At 42.1% G+C, this 27603-nt stretch overlaps 1 protein-coding gene across 4 annotated transcripts in view; it reads right to left on the bottom strand.

The window, feature by feature from the left end:
* ANKRD26 (ankyrin repeat domain 26) overlaps positions 1–27192 on the bottom strand; it is a 130111-nt gene extending 102919 nt beyond the window's left edge. For all 4 annotated transcript variants that reach the window (XM_088457675.1, XM_088457677.1, XM_088457678.1 and 1 more), the window contains exons 1-6: positions 26778–27192; positions 18452–18566; positions 18182–18355; positions 14753–14859; positions 6366–6503; positions 5259–5416 (exon numbers count right to left, since the gene is read on the bottom strand). In XM_088457675.1, the coding sequence (XP_088313801.1) occupies positions 5259–5416; positions 6366–6503; positions 14753–14859; positions 18182–18355; positions 18452–18566; positions 26778–26983 (898 nt within the window). In that variant the 5' untranslated portion in view covers positions 26984–27192. The remainder of the gene's footprint in view (positions 1–5258; positions 5417–6365; positions 6504–14752; positions 14860–18181; positions 18356–18451; positions 18567–26777) is intronic.
* Between the last annotated feature and the right edge of the window lie 411 nt (positions 27193–27603).

Raw genomic sequence — 27603 nt, 5'->3', positions numbered from 1 at the left:
ACAGGAAGTTTGTGTCAGGTGATTCTATTGTAAGAGGAATTGTTGTGGGAGTTGGTGAAGTGCTTTGGCTCAGAGAGGTGCATGGTTACAACTGTTCAACTGGATAGTCAAGGTGGAGACTTGAACAGTGCACCCCAGAATATGTAAAATATAGGATAAGATAATCTCTACAGGTTGATCTTTGATCTACGTGATCATCAGTATTTTATGTCTTCCTACTGTCCCCAAATACTAAATAAAACTATAAAAAAAAAAGTGAATGCAGGTGTGTTAAGTATACAGTGAAGGTAAATAAGCTGCAGTAATTAACTGTGAGCTAAATGGTCGGCTGTGGCTATTCAATTACAGGCCGCAGCAGGCTGCAATAAGCCCGGAGACTGCACTTAACGCAGATTTCTGTTCGATTCTTAGGGAGGATCAAATAGAAATCAACAGTTAGTGCTTTAATTGCTGGTGCCGCAAACATGTTAACCCAACGCTCTGGGTACTTATCCTGGAACCCATGGGTTACCGCACGTCATTTGCAACTTTACCGGAAAAGGAGGTCATAATGGAATAGCCTCGGGCGTATAAGCCAGAGGCTACTACCTTTTTGTGAAGTGGTAAATAACCGCAGATAATTGAATCCAGCTCAGTCCACACAAGAATAAACATTCAATTATGAATAGACCAGAGGTACCCCAAATGCGGTCCTCAATGCTCCCCAATAGTTCAGGTTTTAGAGATATCTATGGTTGAGCACAGGTGACTTAATTAGTACCTCAGTCAATTTGATTTAACCACAATGATCAATCACGGATATCTCTTAAACCTGAACTGTTGGCGAGCCTTGAGGACTGCGTTTGGGAACCTCTGGTATAGCCTAAATAAATATGCCTTCTAAGTACATTTGGAAGTGTTATTATACATCGGCAATATACAGTAATGCATTATGAATGAGAAATAATTCACAATGATTGTGGACAGTGTATAAGTCAGTATGTAAAAGAGGCAGTCTCCATCTCGTACTTGAAAAATAGAGGTCTCAGTTCAAGGATCATTTGTTTCATTAGCGTTCATTTCATTGGGGGGGGGGGTAGTTCATAGATCAGGAAGTGAGCTCCCTGAATTGATGTCAAGGGATAGATTAGACCTATTACTGAGTCATAGTACACATTTGAAATCCATGGCTAAGACATTGTGGATTTGTGGAAACATAGGGAAAACTGGCAGACTACCTAAATGACTATTTTTGCTCTAGATTTGCTGTTGAAAGGGCACATCTAGACTCAAAGGTAAATAGATGCTACCGTACTTGTAATTATATTACAGAAGAGGTGTTACTTGAACTCTCAAAATTCAAAGTAGATAAGTCAATTGCTCCGATGATGTAGCCTATATCAATAGTATGAAAACTAGAAGCAGTGCTTACAGCTGCAATAACCAATGACTGCTGACAAGTAAAGCTCCAGGTAATTGTTAGATGGCAGCTGTAAATTCATTACACCAAAAAAAACATAAGGCAAGAATATGATGACTAAGGTTGGGTACACACGTAAAGATTTTCTGTCCAACCATCCAAATAGTTGATTGGTTGGAATGAAAATCTGGTAACGTATGGGAGTAACTGATGATCAGCAATTTGCTCCTAAATGCCACGAAACAGATGAAAATGGTCGTCAGACAAGTTTGAACAAATTGTTTAGATCAAACATTTAACAAACAGTTTTTGTCCATTTTCTGGCATTTGGGAGCAAATTGCTGATTGTCATTTGCTTTCATACCTTACCAGATTTTCATTCCAACCAATCAACTAGTTGGATGGTTAGACAGAAAATCTTTACATGTGTATGCACCGTAAGTTGTCAGTTTCACACCAATAGTAAGGAAATTAATGGGCGTAAAAAAATAGTTTACAAGATCTAAGGCGTTATGGATTTGATTCCAGAATATATTTAGTGGATATACTCAATATTTGATTGATTTTGGACACATGGCACCTTAATGAAGCTTACAAAAAATTGCAATTTACACCAATGTCTAAGAAATATGAGTTGCCACCATTTGTAAATATATGAGTTTCACCAGGGCAGTTACTCCATTTTATGGTGTGCACCAGCACAAATAAATAATGATATATTCAAAACACAGACCTACGTTTAATACTTGCTACAGTATAAAAAGAGACTTATGTATTACCTGTTAAGTCTTTTTCTTTGACTCCATGGGGGCACAGGGACAACTTTGGGTATGGAGAGGAGAGTCTGGGCACCAAATGGTTAATGAAGTTTACAAAACCCAGGCTCCTCTCCTCTATACCCCGCACCCAGCCACTGTTCCTCAGTTTAGTTTACAAGCCCAAGGCAGAAGCGAGGCAGAGGAGAAAGAAGGAAGGCCAGCATACATACAGAACCATAAATGCCATGGAAAGTACAGCCGGACTGGTCACCAAGGAAACCCCCCCCCAGGCAGGTGCCCCGTGCCCCCTATGTAGTCGAAGAAAAAGACTTAACAGGTAAGACATGAGTATTTTCTTCTTCCTTCACTAGGGGGACATCCTAAAGCTGTCCCCTATGGGCCGGGACGCTCCTGAGCTGCAGTGAGTACAGATCGTCCGAAGGTGGCGTCCGAGGATGCAAAAGTATCATAGGCATAAAATCTGATAAAGGTATGAGCAGACAACCATGTGGCAGCCTTACAGAGCTGTTCTGCAGAAAGCCCACACAGTGCTACCCACGAAGTCCCCACTGACCGGGTGGAATGGGCAGTCACCATGGCAGGGGCAGGTTTGGTCCCCAAGCCGAGTAAGCCTGGCGAATTGTAAAGCTTAGCCAACGAGCTAAGGTCTGCTTAGTAGCTGGCCAGACCCTCTTGTGGAAATCGTGTAAGACAAATAGAGAGTCCGACTTACGAAACCCCTTAGTCCTTTAGACATACATAAACCTAGAGCCCTCACCACAGCCAACGAAGCCTCAGGGTGAGATGGATCTGTAGACTGAAATGCAGGAACAACTGTTTTCTGATAAATAAGAAAATGGGACACTACCTTGAGATGGTAGCCTAAGCGAGTCCTTAAGACAGCCCTGTCGGAATAGAAAACAAGAAAAGGAGAGCGACAGGAGAGAGGGCTCAAATCAGATACCCTCTGAGCCGACGCAATGGATAATGGAAACACCGTTTTCCATGTGAGCCAACGCAAGCCGACCATCTGTAACGGTTCAAATGGAGCCGACTGGAGAGCTCGGAGAACTAAAGAAAGATCCCAGGGAACCACAGAACAAAAACGGTGGCTGCACATGGAGAACTACCTGAATAAAAAAAAAAAGTTCTCACTTCAGGAAGCAGAGCTCTCGGTGGTTGAAAAAGGACAGACAAGGTCGATACTTGGATCTTCAAGGATGAGAGCCGAAGGGCCAAATCCAGACCGGTCTGCAAAAATAGAAAGGATACGGGAAAGGCGAAAAGACCTGAGGTTTAAATCCTTAGTCGAACACCATGAAAATTAGGTACGCCAAACCCAATGATAGATATGAGCCGCATACTGTTTCCTCACCTGCAGCATGGTCCTAACAACCCTCCTGGAGAATCCTTTTGCTCTTAAGGATGAACGTGTCAAGAGCCACCCCATCAAAATGAGACAGGCTAGATCCAGATGGCAGCAGGAGCCCTGAGACAGAAGTTGCGGCCATAGTGGAAGACACAGTAGGGTGTCTATGGCCAGGCCTAAAAGATCTGTATAACCACCCTCCAGGGCCAATCCGGAGCCACCAGGATCAGAGAACCGCCTTCCCGTTTGAACTTGTAAAGTACCCGAGGAATCATGGAGATTGGAGGAAAAATATCAGTGGAAAGGTCCAGGGATCTGCCACTGCATCTACCAGGAGAGCTCCCGTATCCCTGGAGCAAGAGACGTCCGGATATAACGCCCACTCGCCTGCATGTACGCTGTGACTACTTAGGAAGTCCGCTTCCCAAAAGGCAAAATCACCTGTTGCAGGGCCCCAAAGCAATTGACACACAGGCCATCATGCTCCGGATCCTGAGTAGAAATGACAGACACTGTTTACATGTGCGCATTGCTGTAGCGCCAGTCTCCTTAGTAGTTTTAGTTCTGGACATGTTGTACGTCGCAGAAATCACTATACACCAAATAGTAAGGTTTAAGCAAAAAAGGGGTCTTTATAGTGTTAGTTACATATATAGAAAAATACCTGTATAATATACAGGTATATTTTAAAAGTAAGTCGTACTCACCCCCGCCAGGGATGTTCCCTCAGTGACCAGCCACAGCGGTACAGGTATAAGGAATCACACACTTACACACAAACACCTAGACTACTCAATGCAGAAAGTGGGCTAGAGTTCTACAAACCAGCCAAAATATAGCAGGCAGGAGCAAGAATCGCAGCTGCTGGGAGCAGGCTAACAGAGGAGACAGAAGCCCTTGCTTCTCGCTCTCCAACACAGGCTATGGCTAAAATGGCCGCTCAGCGTTCTGGAGAGGGTAGGAGAGAAGAGAAACAGTCATCCTAAGGCGGTGACAGCTGCGAACCCATGGTTCCCTGCATGCAGGGAGCAGGCTTACCTTATTGTCCCCCGCTGAGCACTGGCTGCGGCTTCTGCTGTGTGGGGATCCGCAGCCGAAGACACTGACCCAGTCGCTAGTGCTACGGCCACCGGCGCTGGGGCAGTGGAGGCGTCTTTTAGAACGCCTTCCACTGTACACCCTAAGTAAGCTATTTGGATAAAAACAAATAAAATAAAGAAATAAAAATAGAGGACCACCTAAAGTAGCGCCCCTAAATTACCGGTGTCTAGCTCTTGTCGACACCAAACTTAAAACTGAGGTCCAGCGGCTGGGGGCTGGGTATAGAGGAGAGGAGCCTGTGCTTGTGGGTAAATTTCATTAACCAATGGGTGCCCAGACTCTCCTCTCCAAGCTATACCCAGAGTTGTCCCTGTGCCCCCTAGTGGAGGCAGAAGAAATAAATGTATTTAGCTAATAATACCATTCAATTTACTATCCTGCACTGTTGTACACTATTATTTCTGAAAGCTTTGTGTGCGTATGTAGTCATATTTGCCATGCTCACTGAAGTGAAGATGTGGGTGTACTGAAAGACCATGGAGTGACCCTAGTCATTTAAAATATATGTTAGACTAGACGGTGGACAGAGGTTTCCCTTCATTTCAAGTTTTATATTAAAAAAAAAAAAAAAAAAGAAAAATGTGGTCATACACACAAAAAAAAACTTTTACCTATGTACACCTGATCTTACCTGCTTTGTCTAAAGCTGGGCTGCCCAGGGTAAAGCCACCTTCCTCTACTCTGCCAGGACTGCTAAACATCGAGGCACCTTTCTTATTACCAGCTCCGAAATAAGGAGATGCATTATGTTTATTCCTTTCACCATGTTCAATAATTAAATGGGAACAGCTGCAAAAAAAAATGCTAGTTAATAAATCAAATGTACAAACACTAACTGAAAACAAGTAACTGATATAAACTGAAACAATGTAATGATATCAAACTTTGTGACAGGCTATATTGTTGGGAAAGTACATTTCCCTTGTCATGTACACTTCATCTTCAAGAAGGAGGTCCTGTTGCTATTTATTCTTATTTTCTTTTAATTATACAATGCTAACATAATAGCAACATGACCTTCTTAAAGATGAACATAATACACAGTAAAGTGAAGATGCACATAAATACGCAATAAAGTGATTAAACATTGTGAACACTGTTCAGTGCCATGCAATCACAGTGTTCACAATGTTGAATCACTTTATTGTGTATTTCTATGCATACAGGCACAAGTTCTAATCATACTGTGAACTGTTATCACTGTATGTACAAATCATTTCATATAGCCACCAGATCAAATAAAAATACAAATACTTAAAACTAAAAGGGTTCACCTTTATAATTTGGCTAATAGCAAAGTGAAGAGGAATTTGTATGTATGTGCCTGCTTATTTTCTAGATAAAGCCTCACTTTCTAGCACCTGCTGCCACTTGTACATCCGTTTGAGCAACTTCCATGTTATGTATCATTATCTGTGCAGCACATGTGGGATCACTAGCTGGAAGAGAATGCTGGTCCTCATAGTTCTATTTTGGAGAATTTTAGAATACATCCAGGCAAGTTAGCTCTCAATTTAAAAACAAATGTGTATATGAATCAATAATCCAGATAGGGAACAGTTAACTATAGTAGCCCAAAAGTCAATACAATACAGTGTTAGATAGAAGTGCCAGAAAGCTATGTGGTTATGTATACAATGAATTACGTTACTAATGGGCAGCATAAACACTTCTGCTATAGATGCACAAATCAAAAATAGAAAACTGGAAAACAAATATACATATTTCTAAAACTCACGCATGATGGCCATTCATAACCGCATAATCTTCAGCACTCATGCCAGTCTGATCTTTTATGGCAATATCAGAATTATTTTGTAGTAAATGCTTCACTAAACTGATGTTACCATTGCATGCAGCAATTATTAGAGACGTCCTGAAACAAAACAAAAACATTTATTAGAGAGAGTGACACAATCTGTCGAGCATAAATGTGTGTCCCCGCGGCATTTGCGTCTGAACCGGGCAACAACTGAATTGCAGTTCACCCTTTGGTTTAGCCGGATATAGAAGAGCCGTCCTATTTTTGTGGCAGCTTATCCCGCTATTCCTGGCCCATCATGCGTTCCACCTTGCGCTCCACAGATGGAGGAGTCAGGTGGACGATTAACTTACGGCGCCACTCATTCCAGTGAATACTGAGGCGGAGGATGGATTGTTATTACTTTCCATCGGTACCCTCGCCTGGTGATGTGTACCAGGTAGTAGTCCCTAATAAGTTTCAACTAGCCCCGATCACGGACTATCCAATGAATTATTCTCATCGTACCATTTCCGGTTAGGCTAGGTTTCCATGGTAACGCAGAAGTCTCTGGTATTTTCAAGGTAATTTTAAAAGTGTTTTGGAGTCTGTTTGTAATGAGATTATTACCTGTTAGATACACTATATATTTGATGTATTATTAATCAGCTTTTAGTGTAAATATTAAAGATATGTCACTTTAAAAATGTGATTATATTAAGCTGCTGAGGTCATTTCCTTTCATTAATGATTGGCTGTTCTTTCTTTAAACAACAAGAGATATGGTAAGAACTTACCTTTGTTATCTCTGTTTCTACGAAGTCTATAGTGTCCACAGGGTTGACCTTGGGGTATAGCTGGATCTGGATCCACGGGCACCACGCAGTTAAAAGCTTTTGATGCTCCCAGGATGCACTTGGGTCCATCCTCCTCTATACCCCGCCCCCGAGCCACAGGCACCTCAGTTGGTAAGCAGCCAAGGCCGGAGGAGGAGACGAAACAGAGAGAAGTTAGACTGGAACACACAAGAAACCATACTCACAGAAATGGGATATGGAAAACCGGTGACCAGCCACACAGCCCATATGAAGCCGGGTGCCCTGTGGATCCAATGGACTTCGTAGAAACAGAGATAACAAAAGGTAAGTTCTTACCATATCTCTTGTTTTCTACTTTAGGGTCCATAGACTGCGAGTATCTTGCATTTCACTTTCACTGACACATTTTATGTGGACGTGACAATAAATTTGCTTTTATTTGATTTGATAGGGGGTCCACAGGGTTGACCTTGGGGATGTCCCAAAGCAGTTCAACTAAAGCGTGGACGCTCCTGTGCAGAAAGGAGAATCCGGCACCCTGAGAGGCAAAGGTGTCAAATGCATAGAACCTCAAAAATGTCTGAATGGAAGACCAGGTGGCCGCCTTACATAGCTGAACAGCAGAAGCACCGCGTCTAGCAGCCCAAGAAGGACCCACAGACCGAGTGGAATGAGCCTTAACAGAGGCTGGAACAGGTAAACCCTCCTGCGTATAAGCCTCACAAATAACAATAGAACAAAGCCGACGGGCTAAAGGTTGTTTGTTGGCAGGCCAACCCCACCTGTGAAAACCATGGAGGACAAACAAGGAATCAGACTTCCTAATGGAATCAGTCCAGTCCACATAAATTCTGAGAGCACGGACTACATCCAAGGAAGCCTCACCAGCTGCAAGATCAGGTGACCGAAATGCTGGCACAACAATTTCCTGATTAATGTGGAACTTCGAAAACACTTTAGGTAGAAACTCAGGACAAGTGCGAAGCACCGCTCTGTACTGGTGAAAAATCAGAAAAGGGGGACAACAAGAACGCGCCCCAATTCTGACACCCTCCTTAACCACTTGAGTTCCACCGACTCAAGAGGCTCAAAAAGGAGGACCTTGCAGGGCCCGAAGAACCACCGCCAAGTCTCAAAGGATCCACGGGAGGCACAAAGGGAGGCTGGATTCGAAGAACACCTTGGAAAAAGGTGTGAATATCTGGCAGTGTAGCGATCCTACGTTGGAACCACACAGACAGTGCAGACACATTAACCTTCAGAGAGGCAAGACGTAAGCCCAGGTCCAAACCTGACTGAAGAAAAGCGAAAATCCTAGAAACCCGGAACACTTGAGGATCATAGTTTCTGGACTCACACCACTGAAAGTAAGTCTGCCACACTCTGTGGTAAATCCGTGCGGAAGCAGGCTTGAGTGCCAAAAGCATGGTACTAATAACAGAGCTTGAGAAGCCCCGAGACCTTTAGACGGCTGTCTCAAGAGCCACGCCATCAAAGACAGTCGACCCAGATCCAGGCAAAGGCAGGGCCCCTGAGACAACAGGTCCCGACGCTGAGGAAGAAGGTACGGAGCGTCGATGGAGAGGCTCCTCAGATCGGAGTACCAAGGACGTCTGGGCCACGCTGGAGCCACCAGCGGAAGCGTGCCGCCGTCCTGCTTGAATTTCTGCAGGACCCGAGGCAGCAGGGATATCGGAGGAAATAGATACGCCAGTTGAAACATCCATTTCACCGACAGTGCATCCACCAGACTTGCGCCTGCGTCTCGTCCTTGATCCGTACACTGGCAACTTGTGATTGTGACGGGAGGCCATCAGGTCCAGCTCCGGCAGCCCCCATCTGTCCACGAGTAGTTGAAATACCTCTGAGTGAAGCAACCATTCCCCAGGATGCACGTCGTGACGGCTGAGGAAGTCCACCTCCCAATTGAGGACTCCGGGGATGAAGACTGCCGAGATTGCTGGAATGTGGCACTCCGCCCAAGCAAGGATGCGAGACACCTCCGACATCGCAGCAAGACAGAGTTCCTCCCTGGTGGTTGATGTATGCCACCGTGGTGGCGTTGTCGGATTGAATTTGAAGAGCAGTGCCGGACGACTGCAGGGCCCTGTACACGGCTCGTAGTTCCAGAATGTTGATGGGGAGAACCGTTTCTTTTGCAGTATAACGGCCCTGAAGTGACAACGAGCCTGTAACCGCCCCCCAACACCGGAGACTGGCATCTGTTGTGAGCAGAACCCAGTCCGTGATCCAAAAGGGGCACCCCTCGACTAGATAAGCCATCTGAAGCCACCAAGCTAGAGACTGCCGAACCTCCGGGGACAACGCCAGCATCTGAGAACGGATCCGGTGAGGTAACCCGTTCCATTCGGATAGAATCAGCCCCTTCAGAGGCCTGGAATGGAACTGGGCAAATTCCACCATGTCGAATGCCGACACCATGGACCCCAGAACTCTCATTGCCGAGTGGACCGACACTCGGCAACTGCTCAGGCAACTGTGTATCCGCAGCTGCAGGGAGGAGACTTTTTCCAGAGTCAGGAAGATCCTTTGCTGATGAGAATCTAGCACGGCTCCCAAATGAACCATCCGCTGTGATGGAATCAGGGAGGACTTTTTCCAATTTATCAACCACCCGTGCGCTTGCAGACAAGCGATCTTCAGGTGATGTTGAAGCAGTACCTCCAGAGAGCTCGCCAGCAAAAAGAGGTCGTCTAGACACGGTAGCAGCCGTACATTCTGGCTCCAAAGGTGGGCGGCCATGATCACCATCACTTTGGTGAATACCCTTGGGGCCGTGGAGAGGCCAAAGGGTAGCGCCCGAAACTGGTAGTGATGTTGTAGTACCAGAACAAAAAAACACAGCGCTCTAGTAACTATGTTGGGACATAGACAATAACACATATATGTGTATAAAGGTCTGCACTGACCAATTTAATCAACCTTGATAAAAGATAAACACATGAATAAATACAAAAGAATACTAATAGCTGTCAATGGAATAGAGGACCGGAATTGATCAGATTCCTAGTCCACATATGCATAAATATTACAACACTCAACATGTAAATAGAGCTCTGATTGTAGATATTGAAAATTGCAACAAATGATGAATGCAACTATTAAAAATAGCAACAATTATAAGATACATAGGAATACATTAAATTGTTACATATGTCGCAGGTTAATGCAGATAGGTTAAAACATATGGGGTCATATTAACAGTCTGGAAAAATTCCAATTCAAATCCCTGTGGATATTAATGACTCCCGTTGGTGAGACAGTTGCAGCTAAATGGCAATGGAGTCTAAAAAATTAAATAACGTATCCTGGGGAGGTCACAATACGGCTTAGGTACCTGCCGCAGAAAGAGACTCCTGTCTCTAATCAAGCCAAATGCTGGGGGTCATTCGAATTCGTGCCACAAGCAGTCGGGCACTTGACTGCATATATAGGCGGCTCCGTGGATCAGGAGAGATCTGCCAGGGGTATCTGACGGGGCAGCTGAGAGATAGACGTGGTTAGCGGTCAGTCGTCCCGCATCGCTCACCAAACACAGCCGGAGACCATGCAGTGGACAGCATGATGTTGTAGTATAGCAAACCTCAGATACCGCTGGTGTGAAGGTGCTATAGGAACATGGAGGTAGGCGTCCTGGATATCCAGGTAGACCATGTAATCCCCAGGTTCCATCGCCAGAATGATGGAAGATAACGTTTCCATCCTGAACTTGGGAACTCTGAGGAACTTGTTCAGAGACTTCAAATTGAGGATAGGGCGATGAGAACCATTTGGTTTCTGCACCAGAAACAGTAGAGTAGTACCCCGTCCCCCATTGTGACTGAGGAACGGGAACAAAGACCCCTGCTTTCAGCAAGGACTCTATAGCTTCCTGAATCTGCAAAGCTTTGGTTTTGTCCTGAGAAGGACTCGTGCAGAAAAACTGGTGGGGCGGTCTGTGCCGAAAAGACAGGGCGTACCCCTGGGAGACCACTTCTCGAACAGGGAAGGCTCTCTCCCCTGGCTAGTCATTAACCCCAGGGATGCCGATTCCTGTCCAGCCATTACTCCCTGGTGGTCTAGCGGATGTGCGGGGTATGCCTGGAGAGGGGGAGCCTGCCGCCAACTAGCACTGCCGGTCTGTCCCCAGAGACCAGCGGCTAAAGACTGCATTTCCCCGCGAGCAACGCAAGTTAGCGCTGCTCACGGTTTACCTGTCCCCGGCGATCCAGCAGCAGTCGTGGGAGATCCCGGAGCCCTGCTAGTACAGACTCTGGGGTCCTGCTGCGATCCCCAGAGCTGTACTGGAGTCACAGCGCCAGCGGGGTGAAGGAGCTGCAGCGTGGATGTCCTAATGGACAGTCTGATGCTGCCGCTCTGAAGAGTGAAAAAAAAATCCAACTTTTCTTCTTCAAAAATAAGCTTAGGGGCTGCTCCTGCAGTCCCACTGTGCAAGGGTGACCCGACTCCAGCCGGGCACCAACTAAAACTGAGGTGCCTGTGGCTGGGGGGCGGGGTATAGAGGAGGATGGACCCAAGTGCATCCTGGGAGCAGCAAAAGCTTTAACTGCGTGGTGCCCGTGGATCCAGATACAGCTATGCCCCAAGGTCAACCCTGTAGACCCTGAAGTAGAAATGGGGCCTTTTCACACACTAGGCGTGTCTTGATAAAGGCCCAATTAGGGCCGAAATGCGTTCACCAGTTAAGAGTGTGAACAACCTTCTCTCTACCTCATATGGATTTTAGGTATGATGGACTAACTTTTAAAAATATTTTATTTGAAAGAAATGAATTGTCCCCTTTTTTTATTATTTTTTATTGTTAAATCTTTTATGTACTGTTTTTTACTGGATATTGTGACTCTCAGTGGACCCCTGGTGGTCTTACTTTGTTTTTATATATATGTTTGTTTGATGTCCAACACGTTAGGGATTTTGTAATAATTTTTCTCTGGAATTATATACCTTGGTTCCATTTTTCTTGAATATACACGGAGGGTAGAAGTATCGTTGGTGACTATCGAGAAGTGATTAAAGATACCCAGATATGCTTCAAAAGAGTTATACTTACCGTGATTCTGGGGTCATTTTTCACGCATGGGTTACTCTAAGGCTGATATTTCTGGGTGATAAAGATACCTTTGTATGCTATTTACTACATTTGGAAGTGTGAGCCGTGGTACGCGGATTATTACTCACCGGGTTTTAGTGTGGATATAGGAGGATTCAACTTTGCTTTTCTGATACGGATATAAGAAAAAAAAAAAAAACTGTACCACACATCTATATTTGCTTTTTCTTACATGACTCTCTCTCATACTTGAATTGAGAAGATTAGGAGGAAGAACTTTATTTCGACCCAGACATCATCCTCGATCATCAACAGAAGGGATGTATTAAGGCGTTTTCATTTGTATATAGAGGGCCTAATTCATGAGTACCATTATTTATAGTTTGAACAATTAAATTGCTCCGTTGGGCCCCTACTAGTAACAGCCACCGGGGCAAACAATTGAATCGTCCCTATGAGTCCAACACCCAGTCAGAACCATATGGCAGAGTATTGCAAAATCCAGCAGGTATCTGGCTGGGCTAACCTGATGAATGGGGTACATCCCTACCATGACGTTGTCAGACTATATTTTTACTGCCATTTCCCACAAGAGATTACGTCCTCTTACTAAGGTGTAAACCAACCTTAGCTCTAGGACAAGAATAGACTCTACTAGAATCCAAAGAAAGTGGAAGCTAGCATAAAGTACAACTGCTCCCTAACCCCGAAGACTGGAATCAGTTGTCAACGGCGACAAATTCCAGATGTTGAAGGGTGGCCCTCGACTGAGATTCTGGGCCCTCAACCACAGTATGAGAGCCTGAAGTACTCATGAGTATAGATGATGCTGAAACATGTTCTGCTATGACATGAAAACACTTATGAAAAAATGAACAGACAACAAAAGGATGCTATCTGCCTGAATCACTGACCTCAGCTAGCTTTTCAACAGGAGCCAAGGAAAACTATACCGTGGAGAGGGGTCAATCTTGACTTCTTGCAATTGTCAACCCCCTACTTCCACCCCTAGAGCTACTAAGCATTAGCTGTGGGGTCCCGATCATTTTTCTGGGCCCCAAACTAGAGGAATGGGCTTGATTGCTTAGTAGCAGAGGAAGGGGCTTGATGCTTGGTAGCACTGGCCTTTTCTAAAATGTATGGGTATGGACATTTTTATTTCTTTGTTCACATTGAGCTATCCTGGCTGTCAGAACAAACAAGTGGTTTCAAACATCTCAACTGCCAGAACAATGTTGTAGATTTTTTTCATTCTATGCATATAAGCAGCAGTTTGCCTTGTGGTTTGTCAAAGCACCACTTAATATATGGGACGGTTTCTGTGCATCCCATGTATAAAGCTTGCGGTTTGCCCGTTGGAAAATCGCTATTTTAAAACCACACATAGAAGTTCTAGGAAACCTGCGATTTGAACAAATCACGTTAGTATATCCACCCATCAAGTCTCCAGAAGGGGTCGGTATGATTTTCTATATTTTTTATAGACAAGACTATAATTTGTATTATGATTAAGTACAATTTTATTATGGGTCTTCCAGTCGTCTTTGTCATGTCATGTTGGGGGAAGAGCACAGCTTTATGTCTGCATTGAGTGTTCTGCATACACAGATAGGAAGTCACCTGTATTTGGATTTTTTTTTTTTTTATTAAACACTAACAAACTAGTTTACTGACTGTTGTGTAAGTAGCAGTTCGGTGCTCTCACTTGGGGAAAGAGGGATGTAATCGGCATCTCAGCGCACACAATGCTGGGTTAAGCTGCGGGGAGGGGGGAGGGCTAGGCTGCGGGAATAGTGGATTATGATTAGGGGTAGGGTTAGATTACTTGCATGAGTCTCATCAGGATTCCGGTGACAGGATTCTGACCACCGGAATTGTGTGCGCCAGGATCGCATACCCATCCTGGGGGAAGGGCGTGATAGTCAAAATATTTTCATATTTGGCAATGAAGCTTTACTTGGTGATAGTAGACTTACATAATTCTTAATTCATATTTGCAAGTTATGTAATCGGTCTACGAAGGCCAAATTTAGACACATTTGAAATGCTCTCTTTAAAGATTCCTGGAGGGTAAATTTACTAAAGTGAGAGTTTTTAGAAGTGGAGATGTTGCCCACAGCAACCAATCAGATTCTACTTAACATTTAACTAGCATCTTCTAGAAGATAATGGCTAGAATCTGATAGGTTGCTATGGGCAACATCTCCACTTCTAAAAACTCTCACTTTATTAAATTTACCCCCTGTACTCAAACATTTAGGGCCAAAAGTAATAGCGTACGATTCCGTCACTAGATTTAAATCTGTAATTAGTTTAAAGGCAAAACCAGATTAGTTTTGCCTGTAAACTAATTGCAGCTTTAAATCTAGTGACCTTCTTGATGGGATTGCATCAGCTCCCTCAAATTCCGGGCTATTAACATTTAGCCAACTTCAGAACACAAACTTTTTGCTGCAGAACACAATGACACGGTACTAGCTTCCTTTCTGTTTTACCTTTTCTGTTTGTCCTGTGAATTAACATTGGCTCCTTCCTTAATTAAAAACTCAACCATTGTTTGATGATTTTCGATAACAGCAAGAATAAGTGGAGTGCAGTCCTCCTATAAAAAAATATTATACTGTGTTAATATTGTTAAAGCAATTTGTACTGACCAAAGGAAAAAAATAAAAACATAATACTCGCTTCCAGATGAAGACACATTAATTAAATACAAATCTAGAGCTACCAGGCCTCTTTATGCAAAATTGGATCATTTTAAAAATTATATTCTGCCAGTTTCATGTCGTAGAACTTCAGCCCTTGGCCAAGCGAATGTCATCTGTGAACAAATGGTTGGGCCTAAATCAAAAGCTAGCTAACCTTTACTGACAAATCCAAAAGGTTAAAAGAACAAAATATCTTTACTATAATGCTTGATGGATATGTTTAGGGGGAATTGAAAGTTGTTGCCTGCAAATCTGGTGCCTCTGCTCTCTCAGCTCAGGAAGCGGAAACTGTGCTCACTAAATGCCCCCTTGTTGTAGTGGGAGAAACTTGTTACTGAATAGATGGTTAAAGTATAGCCAGCTTCAAACATCTAATGTTCTGTTAGAGGTTGTGTATCCTCAGTTACTACTGAGATGCAGGTAAACAGATATTTGGATTTCCTAAAATGCTAGAGTCTCCTTATTTTGACATCTTAAGGAGGGTATCCACTACCCGACAGTGAAAAGACTGAACGATAACGATATCGTTAACTACACTGCAGGGTGCCCACACTGAACGATATGTCGTTCAGTGCAGGCACAATCAATCATCTTCAAACATGCTGAACCTGACGATATCGTCAGGTTGACCAGCATGTTTGAACGATGAGAGATGTCTAAAAGACCAAATTTTCAAACGATTATTGAACAATTGTCGAATGATTATCAAACGATTTTATTGTCATCGTTCAACTTTATCGTCTAGTGGATACCCCCCTTAAGCAACCAACTTTCATTGCAGTTTTAGAGAGATGGGCACATTGTGGGTAGAATCACCATCTGAGGTCTAGGGAAGGTTGAACATATATTAAAAAAAAAAAAAAAAAGATCTTTAGTATGAGCCTTAGCAAAAGCTTATTCTTCCCTATGATGAGAGACTGCCATTCAATGAGGATTATTGCTGTAGTTACTACATTATTACTGCTCGACAATGCTGACGGACATGGTTATAAAACAAGGGTAATACAATAGCACTTTGTTTGGATAACATTTTTCCCAACATACAAAGTGCATTATTTGCTGTGCATATTCATTTCCTGGGGTAATCTGCAACTAATGAAAAACACACACCTTACAAAATGACACAGATGCAGTACATGTAAACCAATTTTGAGTCACCCTCGGTGCTGTTGTGTTTTCACACAACTGGCGGACTTGGGCGCGCTACTGTGCAAGATGCGTTTGTCATAAAAAGGGGAGTGCATTGTACAGTATTAGAATTTCACAAAATTAATATACAGAATAGTTTTGCTTTTATCAATTTCGGGGCTACTATGAAATTTATACTAAAGATACTAAACCAGCAAATTGGTCCAAGTACAATGTTGGAAACCGATCTAATATATCTTTCTTTTTCGTTATATATCCTACAAACATGCCACTTGTCCCAAAAGGTGTTAAAAACATTTGAATACTGTCACACATCGGGCTTTCAATCGTCATTACCGAATGCGGCGCTGCAGCTCCCTGGTCTTGGGGACGCCCATGGCCGCCGAAAACATTGAGTCTGGTATGCCAGCCACCTGACTGATTGGCAAATATCTCTGAGATCATCTCTCACATCAGCAGTGCATTGGCCCCCAATCTTGATTCCTATCAGCTGACTCTCTGATCATTAATTAGAAGCCGCTATAAGATCAGCTGACCCAAGGAGCCTATCAGGACATAGGGCATCCTATTTAAGACTGTTCCAGTGAGCAGACCAGTACCAGAACAACTTCACTCCTGTGAAGTGCTACTGACTCCTGGCTGCTATTCACTGGTGTGTTCCGGTTTCTAGTTGTTTTCCTGCACTTCAATCTGCAAGTACCAGTATCCATTGTACGCAGTGCATTCATCCAGCAAGCAAAGTGTGGTGCACCCCACTCAACATATTATTATTAGCGTTCCCGCTAGGCTGATTTAGTTGTGCGCCGCTCCCTGCCAGACCTCCAAAGGGCAGAATGCGCCCTACCCCTTTTGGCGGCGCCCCGCTAAAACAGTTTGCTGGGTGTCGTCCACAGCTATAAGTGCAAAATACATATATGACAATTACAGTTGATATTGCTATAAAATTAAATACAGACACAAATAAGCATTTTGATTAGACCCCAACATCTCTTCGTGTTGATAAGACGACTAATGTTATCTACAAAGAAATCGGAATAAGAGCTCGAAAAAAAAAAAAAAAAGAGACTAACGCCGTAAATTCAAAATTGTTCCTGTGCGAAGCTGGGGTGGGGCGCTAGTGCATAGTATTAAAGTCACAACGATGGACTTTATTTTATACCATGTAGAGATTGATACATTGTATCCGGTTTCTCCAGAACAATGGATGTAAGCCCTGTTTACTGATAACAAAAAAAAGGGAAACACTGAAATTTTGTGTTTCAGATTTCATTTATGTGAAAAAAACAATTCTTTAATTTCAAACAAGTCCAACTCCTGACAAGAGTCTGTTTTGGCAAAACTGTTTCTCTTATGCACAACTTTACGTGGCCCTTTTGTGTGTCACGTCAAATATACAAGTCTACGATGCAAGAATAAGTAACATAAGAGATTCTGAGGACTAGTGGCATTATCAGTCCACTATATATATGATCCTTGTGTTTTTGTGCTAGACTGGCTAATTTCATGGTGCAATCATCATTATATATGTGTTTGTTATGATATTTTTTGAATATTTAAATGGTATTTTGGAGTTAATGTCAGTGTTTCTTGTTTTATCTTCTGTCACCGATTACAGGGTTTAATTGCCCTCTTGGTAAGCTGTAAATATTAACCTCCCCTAAGGTTTTTGCTGCCTTTTTGTTAGCAATCAGAATTTTAGTTTTAGAAGCCCACGTTTCCACTACGCACAACATTCCAGTAAAAAAATAACATAATTAAATATTTAAAGGTCTGTAAACACTTAACATAAAGGATTAAGATTTCTAATCCCTTAGCAATGGGTTTAACGCATTCCAAGTTAGAAAGTGAAAAATCTTCACTTTTTTAATGAGAAAATACCGTACATCCATTCTAAATGGAAAGAGATCAAGAAGCATCAGGTTCCTAATAAATTTAAATTCCACTCAGGTATATAATAGTATATGATCCTGAAAGACTAAAATGCACTTTGATTATTATAACTTTCATCCTTCCTTGTGCAAATAGCTTTGGACAGTGACTTAGACCATGTAACAAAGCATTGCTCACCTTATTTACAGCATCTATTTTAGCTCCATGTTCGAGCATCTGATTTGCTATGGACATAGACGGGATAAGAGCAGCAAGATGCAGAGCGGCATTACCATTGATATCTGCAACATTAGGATCGGCTTCATGTTCTAACAGAATTGCAGCACAGTGTTCATGTTGACATTGTATAGCCTAGCAATAAAGTAAAAAGAAAAAAAGTTAAACCCACCCCACATGCAATAAGTGTACATTTTAGAGACGGATCAAACAATTGGCATGGAAACATACCTTCATTAGAGGAGATCGATTATCATTGTCGCAAAGATTTAACTTGGACTTGTTTTCTACTAACAACTTTACTGCATCCAGATGTCCATTTGCACAAGCAAGATGCAAAGGTGTCCTGAAAGGGATTAAATATGAATGTTAAAGATTACATCGTTACTCCAGAAGCAATTTTTTTTACTTCACATTTTGATAGACTAGGCTACATAGGGTGAATCGTATAGTGAATGAACAGTTAAGGGACTACTCATATTTAAGGGGTGTATGTAGAGGATACTAGATAAAAGGAGGGTTAGGCATAGGCTATTCCCCAATCGGGACCCCAAGCACTCCAATAGGCATCCCAGATCAATTGCCACCCCTCTGTAAAGTTTTCATTCAAATCCATCCAGTGGAAAACGCAGAACAGGCTCCCCGGGTCAAAGTTCTGCGCAGCGTACACCAACGGGAAGGTCCGACCGGGACCCTTCTAAAACTTGGGCAGGATCAAAATGGACCACCTAGCATTTGTTTCATTCCAAATCGGTGCAAGGGTGTCCGAAAGCATAACTGCATACATACAAACAGACCAATTCATTTTATATAGAAGATTAGATGCCCGGTCGCCTTGTCACTATGTGTTAGCTTACTTTTTCGATACTAACTACGGATCCGGCAGCTTTACCTTGAAAGCTGTGGAAGATTAATATATATATTGTGTGCAAGACATCCGAAAGTAAAGTGCATTCCACCTGCTGGAACACATTACCTGAAACCGGAAGTGTCCATAAACTATCAATAATAAAAGTATAGCAGAATTCTTATTTATAGTGCATCCGGAAAGTATTCACAGCGCTTCATTTTTTCCACATTTTGTTATGTTACAGCCTTATTCCAAAATGGAATAAATTAATTTTTGTTCTCAAAATTCTACACACATACCCCATAATGACAATGTGTAAAGTTTTTTTGCGATTTTTGCTAATTTTATTTAAAAAAAAAAAACTAAGAAATCACATGTAAATAAGCATTCACAACCTTTGCTCAATACTTTTTTGATGCACCTTCGGCAGCAATTACAGCCTCAAGTCTTTTTGAACATGATGCCACAAGCTTGGCACATCTATCTTTGGGCAGTTTCGCCCATTCCTCTTTGCAGCACCTCTCAAGCTCCGTCAGGTTGGATGGTAAGCGTCGGTGCACAGCCATTTTCAGTTCTCTTCAGAGATGTTCAATCGGATTCAAGTCTGGGCTCTCGCTGGGCTACTCAAGGACATTCACAGAATTGTCCTGAAGCCACTCCTTTGATATCTTGGCTATCTTGCAGACGTCATACCCCAGTGCCGATGGGCTTCAATAACAAACTTAATCAACCTAGCATAGAGTCACAAGCGGACTAAGGGCCTGATTCAGCAAGGATCGCAATTCTGCTAATAACAGCGGCAATATGTAAAGGTTCGAATTGCGATCACAGCCTGACATAAGGATGCCCACTTCCCCTTACTTACATCCGTATTCTTGGGAAACATAGCAAAACAATCGGTAACATCGGACCCATATGCAAAGTTAATGTAGGAAAGATCTCACGCTATGAGGCCTCACACTTTGTATGGCTGCTAATTTATGCACGCCCATGCAACAATGTGGAAACGCACTGGCACGCCTGCACTCACCAACCCGTCACCACCCACAAATTGCACTTCCTGTCAATCACTCTGCTCTGGGTCTGCGTAGCCTCTGCAATCACAGTACCGAACGCTATTGCTATCTCGCAGACTGCAATGCATACACAGAACGCAACTATCGACAGATTGCGTGCGTATTAGCAACTGCGTTCCTTGCTGAATCAGGCCCTCAGACTGCATTCCATTGTAGCAAACTTTTAACAGTGTGTGCCATTTACAGGTAATGTGGACTAGACAAGAAGCTAGTGTCTATATACTATTAGCTTTAGTACCACTTCCAAAACCATATATATTGTACCCAAAACCTATTTTTTTATATAAATATTGATATTTTTAAGTTTTATATATTTACATTTTTTTTTATTTTTTTTTTTTTAAGACATATTTGAATAAAAAAATAGAAAGATTGAAAAATAGATGTAATTCTTTACATATAAAACTACACAGGGAAAAAAAATAAAACTCTCTCTCAGGCAAGCCCAACTACAGTATCTCTAAAATACATTTAGGGGGTTGTACACATTAAGGACTCTTGGCGCTACCGTATCTAGGGTAAAAATTCACATTGCCTCCTATTTAGGCAGGCTTAGTTCTCTGTCTCCTCCTCTTACAGGTTTAAGGACCCAGTCAATAATATGACTTTAGTGCAGAAACTTGATGTCCTACTTGCAGAAAGTATACAGCCACTGGTTCAGAAGCACCCAACACGAGTGCTTGTCTGATAACACAGCAATGATTTGCCATCCTCTCTCAGAAAGAACAGGTTGTCAGTCCAACATGGACCAATCCACATAGACAGGCAAGTAAACCGATTACATAACCCATCAGACAATGAAGCTCATGCCTAATCTTTACAGGTTTTCCACTGTGAGGATGAGGGAATGTGGGGCTAGTTAACAACGACATACATGTAAAACAGTTTGGTCATTTACAGCACCCTGGATTGGCGGTTTTTAAACAGGTCTTAGCACTCCCACTTGAGCAACTTGTGGGGTGCATGAATAATTGTTTTACATTTTGAAGAGTAATTTTTGAAAAAGAAAAAAAAAAAAAAAAGTTTGTTCAAGTGCTAGTTTATAAGAATATATAATATAAACTCTATAATTGTTTATAACAACCAGCAGCAAAAAATACCTCTATATGCTTGTGAACATACAGAAAGATTTATTCCTACACATTGACTTGATTGGTCAGCGTATAGTAACAGAGTAATGTTGTTTTAGTATAATTTGCTCTATTAGTATCGTGAAGTCTGATATGTGAAACAAAAAATACTTATATAGTACACAACAAATATTTTATTTTCTAATACATAAAAGAGTATATATGAGGTATGTCTATAAAATAACGAGGCTGATTCCACCTAGTAAACTAGGCAGTCAGAATCGGTTCTAACTGCATACGTAGTAACCTTGACCTTGTCTGAACCTGCATGACAAGCAGCAACACTATGATGTTCAGTTGATTGTGAGTCGCCATTTTATTTGGTTGTGTTTTCTGTAGAGTGCCGAAAAAATGCTAAGTTTAAAAGTTGAATAACGTGTGAATTTGAAATTTTTAGTAAAATTGCACAAAACACCAACAGAATGTTTTCAAATTCTTACTATAGCCTATGGAAATAACTGCCTGTCTCGTGCGCATGTGTGTGAGTGGCACAAAAGATTCAGCGACAAAACACAGTCCATGCACTGGAAAACACAATCACCAAGAATGAAAAAAGCTCGTCAAAGCAAGTCAAAATTCAAAGCAATGCTCATTGTTTTTTTCGCTATCAAGGTTGTAATTTTGCAAGAATGGGTTCCAGAAGGCATAACAGTTAACCAGCATTATTATAAGGAAGTTTTGAAAAAGCTGAGAGAAAGAGTCAGAAAAAAATGGCCGCAACTGTGGAAAAATGGTTTAATTCTTCACCAGGACAATGCGCCTGCTCACACAGCACTTTCTGTGCAGCAGTTTTTGACCGACAATCACATTACTACACTTGAACATCCTCCATATTCGCCAGATTTAGCACCTTGCGACTTTTATCTTTCCCCAAAAGTTAAATCAGTGCTTAAAGGGCCGCATTTTGAATCAGTTGATGCTGTAAAGAAGAAAACAGCAGATATGTTGAAACAACTAACAGAAATTGATTTGCTCCATGCCTTCCACCAGTGGAAAACAAGACTACAGCAATGTATTAGTGCAAATGGGGAGTATATTGAAGGGGACAAACATTAGATTTGTAATACTGATAAATAAGGATGAGTTATTTAATCAGTCTCGTCATTTAATAGACATACCTCGTATATTTGTACAATACAATCTATAAAATAGAAACAACCGTGAAACAGAGACAGTCAAACGTGGTTGATGTGTGGAATGACGTTGCCGGACGTCAGGTGAGAGCAGAGCCGTGGCTTCATTGTTGCGCACAGCCATTCACAGCTTTGTACAGTACTTGATCCGTGTAACATGGCATACAAACAAGGCTCCCTTTGAATTACTATCTTTAAACATCTGGATATTAGTTATTCACTGGGGATCGATTACCCCATACAAGTGGAGAATTTAACAGTATAAAGGAAGATCATCATATGTTATCCATTGAAAGCAATCATCTGTGTTGTCCACATATTATATCATCTATTTTCAGTGGAAAAACAGGTGAAAATTGAGAGGCCAGGTGAACATTAACTCTCACTTAATATAAAGAGGACAATATCCTTACAAAGTTACATAAATTAAATTTGGCTACTATGAGTGATCATTATACAATTAGCCCAGTCTTATAAATTTTTTAGGATTAATATATTTGTGTGTATAGATATATGTCATGGTTTTTATAAATACAACCCGGTTGTTTCTATTTTATAGCTTGTATTGGACAAATATATGTACTCTTATGCATTAAAAAATAAAACAACATTTGTTGTGTACTATAGAAGTATTTTTTTATTTCACATATCAGACTTCACGATATTAAATACCAATAGCACAAATTATCCTAAAACAACATTTTTAAAAGTACCCTTAAAGATCAGGTCTGAGGCAACCACATGCCTATTTTTCTTGATGGATTTCTTAGTGGACATATAGTCAAACCATTTACAAACCAATACTGGTGGGCCCCATCAATTTTGTATGATATACTCAAACCAGCTTACAAAGATCATCCAGTTTTTAAGTATTTGCATCCTAAATCAGCTTTTTTTTCTTGCTCAGCTTTTTTTTCTTGCTCTGGTTAAGCAGCCCTCAATGGTGCCACTTGAGTATCATCTTTTTTAAAACATTCCTACATCTCTTTGATTTTTATTTCTGCAGTATCAATATCTGTATTGTTGCGAAACATGTAAAAATGGTGAAATCAGTAAGCTAGTCGGTAAATTTGAGCGGATAGTGGATTGTTGCACAGAGTACAGTATTTCTGTCCATGTCTTTATGGAATAGGGTTGTTCCATACGGCCTGCCATCCCTAAAAACAGTTATGTCCAAAAAAATCCATGGATTTCATATAAGATTTTACAGTAAACCATACAGGATCAAACACATTCAAATAATCAACCATAAATCCTAGACGGTTTGTCCAAATAAGGAACAAGTCGTCAATATATCTCTTTATAATAGAGGATATCACTTCCAAACATCTGCATGATGTTGTCTCCTCATTGTCATGCATAAATATATTGGTGTAGGCGGAGGTTCGAGCCCATCGCTGTCTCGACATTTACATAAATTATTCCTCATTGTACATAAAATGATTAGTTTTGAGTACTAGACGCGACAGATCCATTATAATCTCTAAAAGTGGGCCCTGCATAGACTTCTCAGACATTAGCTTTCTTACAGCTGACATACCCTTTTCATGTGGGATAATCGTATCGAGTGAGGACACGTCTAAAGATACTAGTAGGGCTTCAGCAAGAAGATTGTTAATATTTTTAATTTTACTCTAAAAATTACCTGTATCCATCAAATAGCTTGGAATAAATAGTACCACTTCTTGCAAAAAACTATCAATAAATTGTGCGAGTTGGAGGAGGGAGCCTCCGGCAGAAATTATAGGATGGTCAGGAGGATTGTCCATAGTTTTGGCCACTTTCTGCACAAACTGCTGAGATACAGACCAGTGTGTGCTGGAAGCACCAGAGCAGTGTGAGACACCCTAGGCAGAAAAAAGGAACTGCACGGGTTATGACAGGTGCAGGGTGCTAGAATGAACGGACCCCAGAAGTCCAACAGATGAAGATCCCAACAGAGGGTGGTAAGTATCCTATCCCACCCCCCCATCCTTCAATCTTTGGTGCCTAACGCTAATCTCCCCCCTGGTGGTGTCTAACCCCCCCTTCCCGCTTCCTAAACCTAACCGTCCCTGGGGGGTGCCTAACCCTAACCTCCCTCCAGTGGTGCCTAACCCACCCCGCAGCCTAACCCCACCCCTCCCGGTGGGTTGGCTAGTCCTAATTCCCCCCCCAGGGGGTACCTAAACCCACCTTCCCCGGGTAAATGGACAATACTTACCCATCCGGACGATCAAGATTGTGGCGGTTCGGGATGCCAATGCCGGTATCCTGTTGTCCTTCGGGATATCGGTGTCGGCATTATGCCGGGCTGTGGGATTCCAGCGTCAGTATATTGACGGCCGGCAACCCATCCACCGGCAATATAACTACATCCCGAATGAACACTATGCAGTTTCTGTGAATTGACTAAAGAGAACATGGAAATTCATTGCTTTTAATGTTCCTCTAACAAACATATGAAAGTTCAGTTTTGTTGTTTTAATCCTTTGGAACCCTAGGTCTGTGTAAAAATAAATAACTGGAATTAAATTTAGATTGTCGATCTTCACAGCTTTTCAGGAGCATAGAAAAAGTGATACATTGGAAAAAAAAAAAAAAAAACCATCATCAACAATCTAACACAATGGCTAAACATGGCAATATACAAACCAGGTAAGTGGTCCCTAATTATCTAAGAGATCAAGCAAAGCTATAAAAGCTATAGGGCCACAAATTAATGTGTGGCACACCACCTCCACATATGGTACAAATGAGATTATGCCACTATCTCAGAGTGGTAGCTCTGGATACTGGTACATATGAGATTAGGGCACTATCACAAACATCTGAGACTACTGCTGTTCATCCATGGTAATAATAATATCACGAGAGAGTGAGAGATATGTATGCCATATAAAATAATAGAGAATATGACATACATTTGCTTACATGACCTAATAGGATAATTCCAAGACAATCTATGTCTTACAAAAACTGCAGACCCATCTGTTGCTCACATACAAATGCCAAAATATAATCTTATTTAACAAAGATGAGCTATTACTCTGTTAATAAGCAACTTTTTTTTATATAACTATAGACTTATTTAAATATATATACATATTATCCCCTATAAAATTTGACAATCAAATTTACTTTTATGAACAACTCAAAAGATCACAAAGAGGAGTTCTTTAGAATGGGATACACTGGAATGTGATAACACAAAGCAATTGATTAGATTTGTTAGTTTACCTTCACTGTCTGACACGTCAACTATCGCCTAGCATACTGTAGTTAACAAAAGAGGTTGTATAGGTTACCATGGCAGTATGTAAATTGAAGATGTCCCACTGATGTAGGGGAACTGTAAAGGAATGTATTGGTTGCCACACTTAAGTTATAGCAATGGCACTACGAAAAGCAAATTGTAAGAACAGCAAAAAGACATGGAGCCGCACAGACAGGATAAGAATGTAATCAGATTACAATTTAATAGGATTTATTTTCAGCCTCTGTAGTCATTGAGGTGAAGGTAGTTTTACCAGGCTCCAGAGATCTTAGCCAAATAGTTTCACATGAACATTTTCTAGAGTGTCAGTTACCGAATATCCCTTTTCCACTGCCACAATAACCTGGGAAAGAACCAGTTAACGGTACACTGTAAACGGCGCGACCTGGGTCATGCCTCAAACCAGCAGGTTGGCTGGCTTCAGTAGCGCTTGGAGAAGAAATCATTTCCAAGTATCCACTATAATGCCGGAAGACCCGGGTCCGGTGTGAATGGCTGGACCCGCTCACTAAAGGGGTTATGCCATCCTTTCAATAGTTAAACAGTGGTAATCTAAGATCACTGCAGTTTGTCACTGCATCGCTCTCCCCATCTTCAGTGAAGCCTTCCAGGCACTGTTGGGCACATGCGGAGACTGACTGTTGCGCATGCACATGACAAAGAAGCCATCACTGGTGGCGATAGGTTGCCGGCAGTTGAGCAGAGAATGTCGCTGAGAAGGGGACGTTGCTGGTCCTCGTAGGAGAGGTAAGTGATGATGAATAACAGTGACATATTTGTTTGTATCACTGCAATACTAAACAAAATAAGACGCTGGGATTTAGCTTCGTTGTTAAATAGGGCCCTTAGTATCAGATCCTACACACTGTCCTAAGAAGAGTTTATTGGTCAGTGTGACTAGTTCTCCATGCATAGACCAAAGGTGGGCAACCTGTGGCTCATCAACTGGTGTGGAACTACAATGACAAGCGTGCCTCCATGCAAAATTGCACTATATAGTTCCACGACCCTAAGAGCTTACAGGACAAGCTGGTTCTTGCATGCCCAAGCTTGACCATGCCAGTAATAAGCGATATACAGTCAGTAAGTAAACGACATGCTAGCACCCTCACCTGTTCTCCTTGTCCAGCTGGTTGATGTCATGCTTGTGCAGCAGCTGCCTGAGCTTGCCCACATCCCCGGAGGAGGCAGCGCGGTGCACCTTGCTCAGGTCCTTATCCTTCAGCTCATAGCCCACTGAATGCACGCTGCCGGTCTCCGAGGCGTTGAGGGAAGGGCCACTTTTTTTCCTCTTCCCGAAGCCGAAGATCTTCTTCATCTCCGAAAAGGTCTCCTGACACTGGCAGCAGTCGCCGCGGTTACGACCTGCACATATCTAGATAACCCGTGTGTCTATAGAGACAGAGCAGGACGGCACCAGCAGCGTACTAGCTAGATCCCATGGAGATTATCACTCTCTCTACCCACTCCAGTGCTTCACATCACAACACAGCCCCGGCTGGCCGTTTTACTAAGCCCGCCCCACTCCTAGCTCCGTTACTACAAGCGCAAGCCGCTTACGTTGCTCACAGCATTAAGCAGTTTATGCAACAAGTCCTCAAAGACAGCTGTAACTTCCTGTCTGCCAGACAGGCGACATTTTGTTGTAGACAGTTCTCTGAGCATCACTGAGCGTGAGCGGTGTTTTAGTTATACCCAAACCCACTGATAAATAATACCTTATTATAAAATAACTACATTGCAGTTAGCGTGTTAACGTTAGTTGTTTATAGCAGGGGGCATACATGAAACATACCTGCCCCATGGATGTTCTTCAATTATATGTCTGACATTAATATTTTAAAGGGATTCAGCTTGTATCTATTTCACTTGCAAAGACTCAGGCAGATCCAGTATTTTATATGATTACTCCTAGATACCGTCCATACTTGCCTACTT

This window comes from Taudactylus pleione, unplaced genomic scaffold (assembly GCF_031769625.1).
Source record: "Taudactylus pleione unplaced genomic scaffold, aTauple2 ptg000041l, whole genome shotgun sequence".
NCBI classification, from domain to species: Eukaryota; Metazoa; Chordata; class Amphibia; order Anura; family Myobatrachidae; genus Taudactylus; species Taudactylus pleione.
The sequence above is the reverse complement of the archived record's forward strand: the minus strand, read 5'-3'. Positions and strand labels throughout refer to the sequence as shown.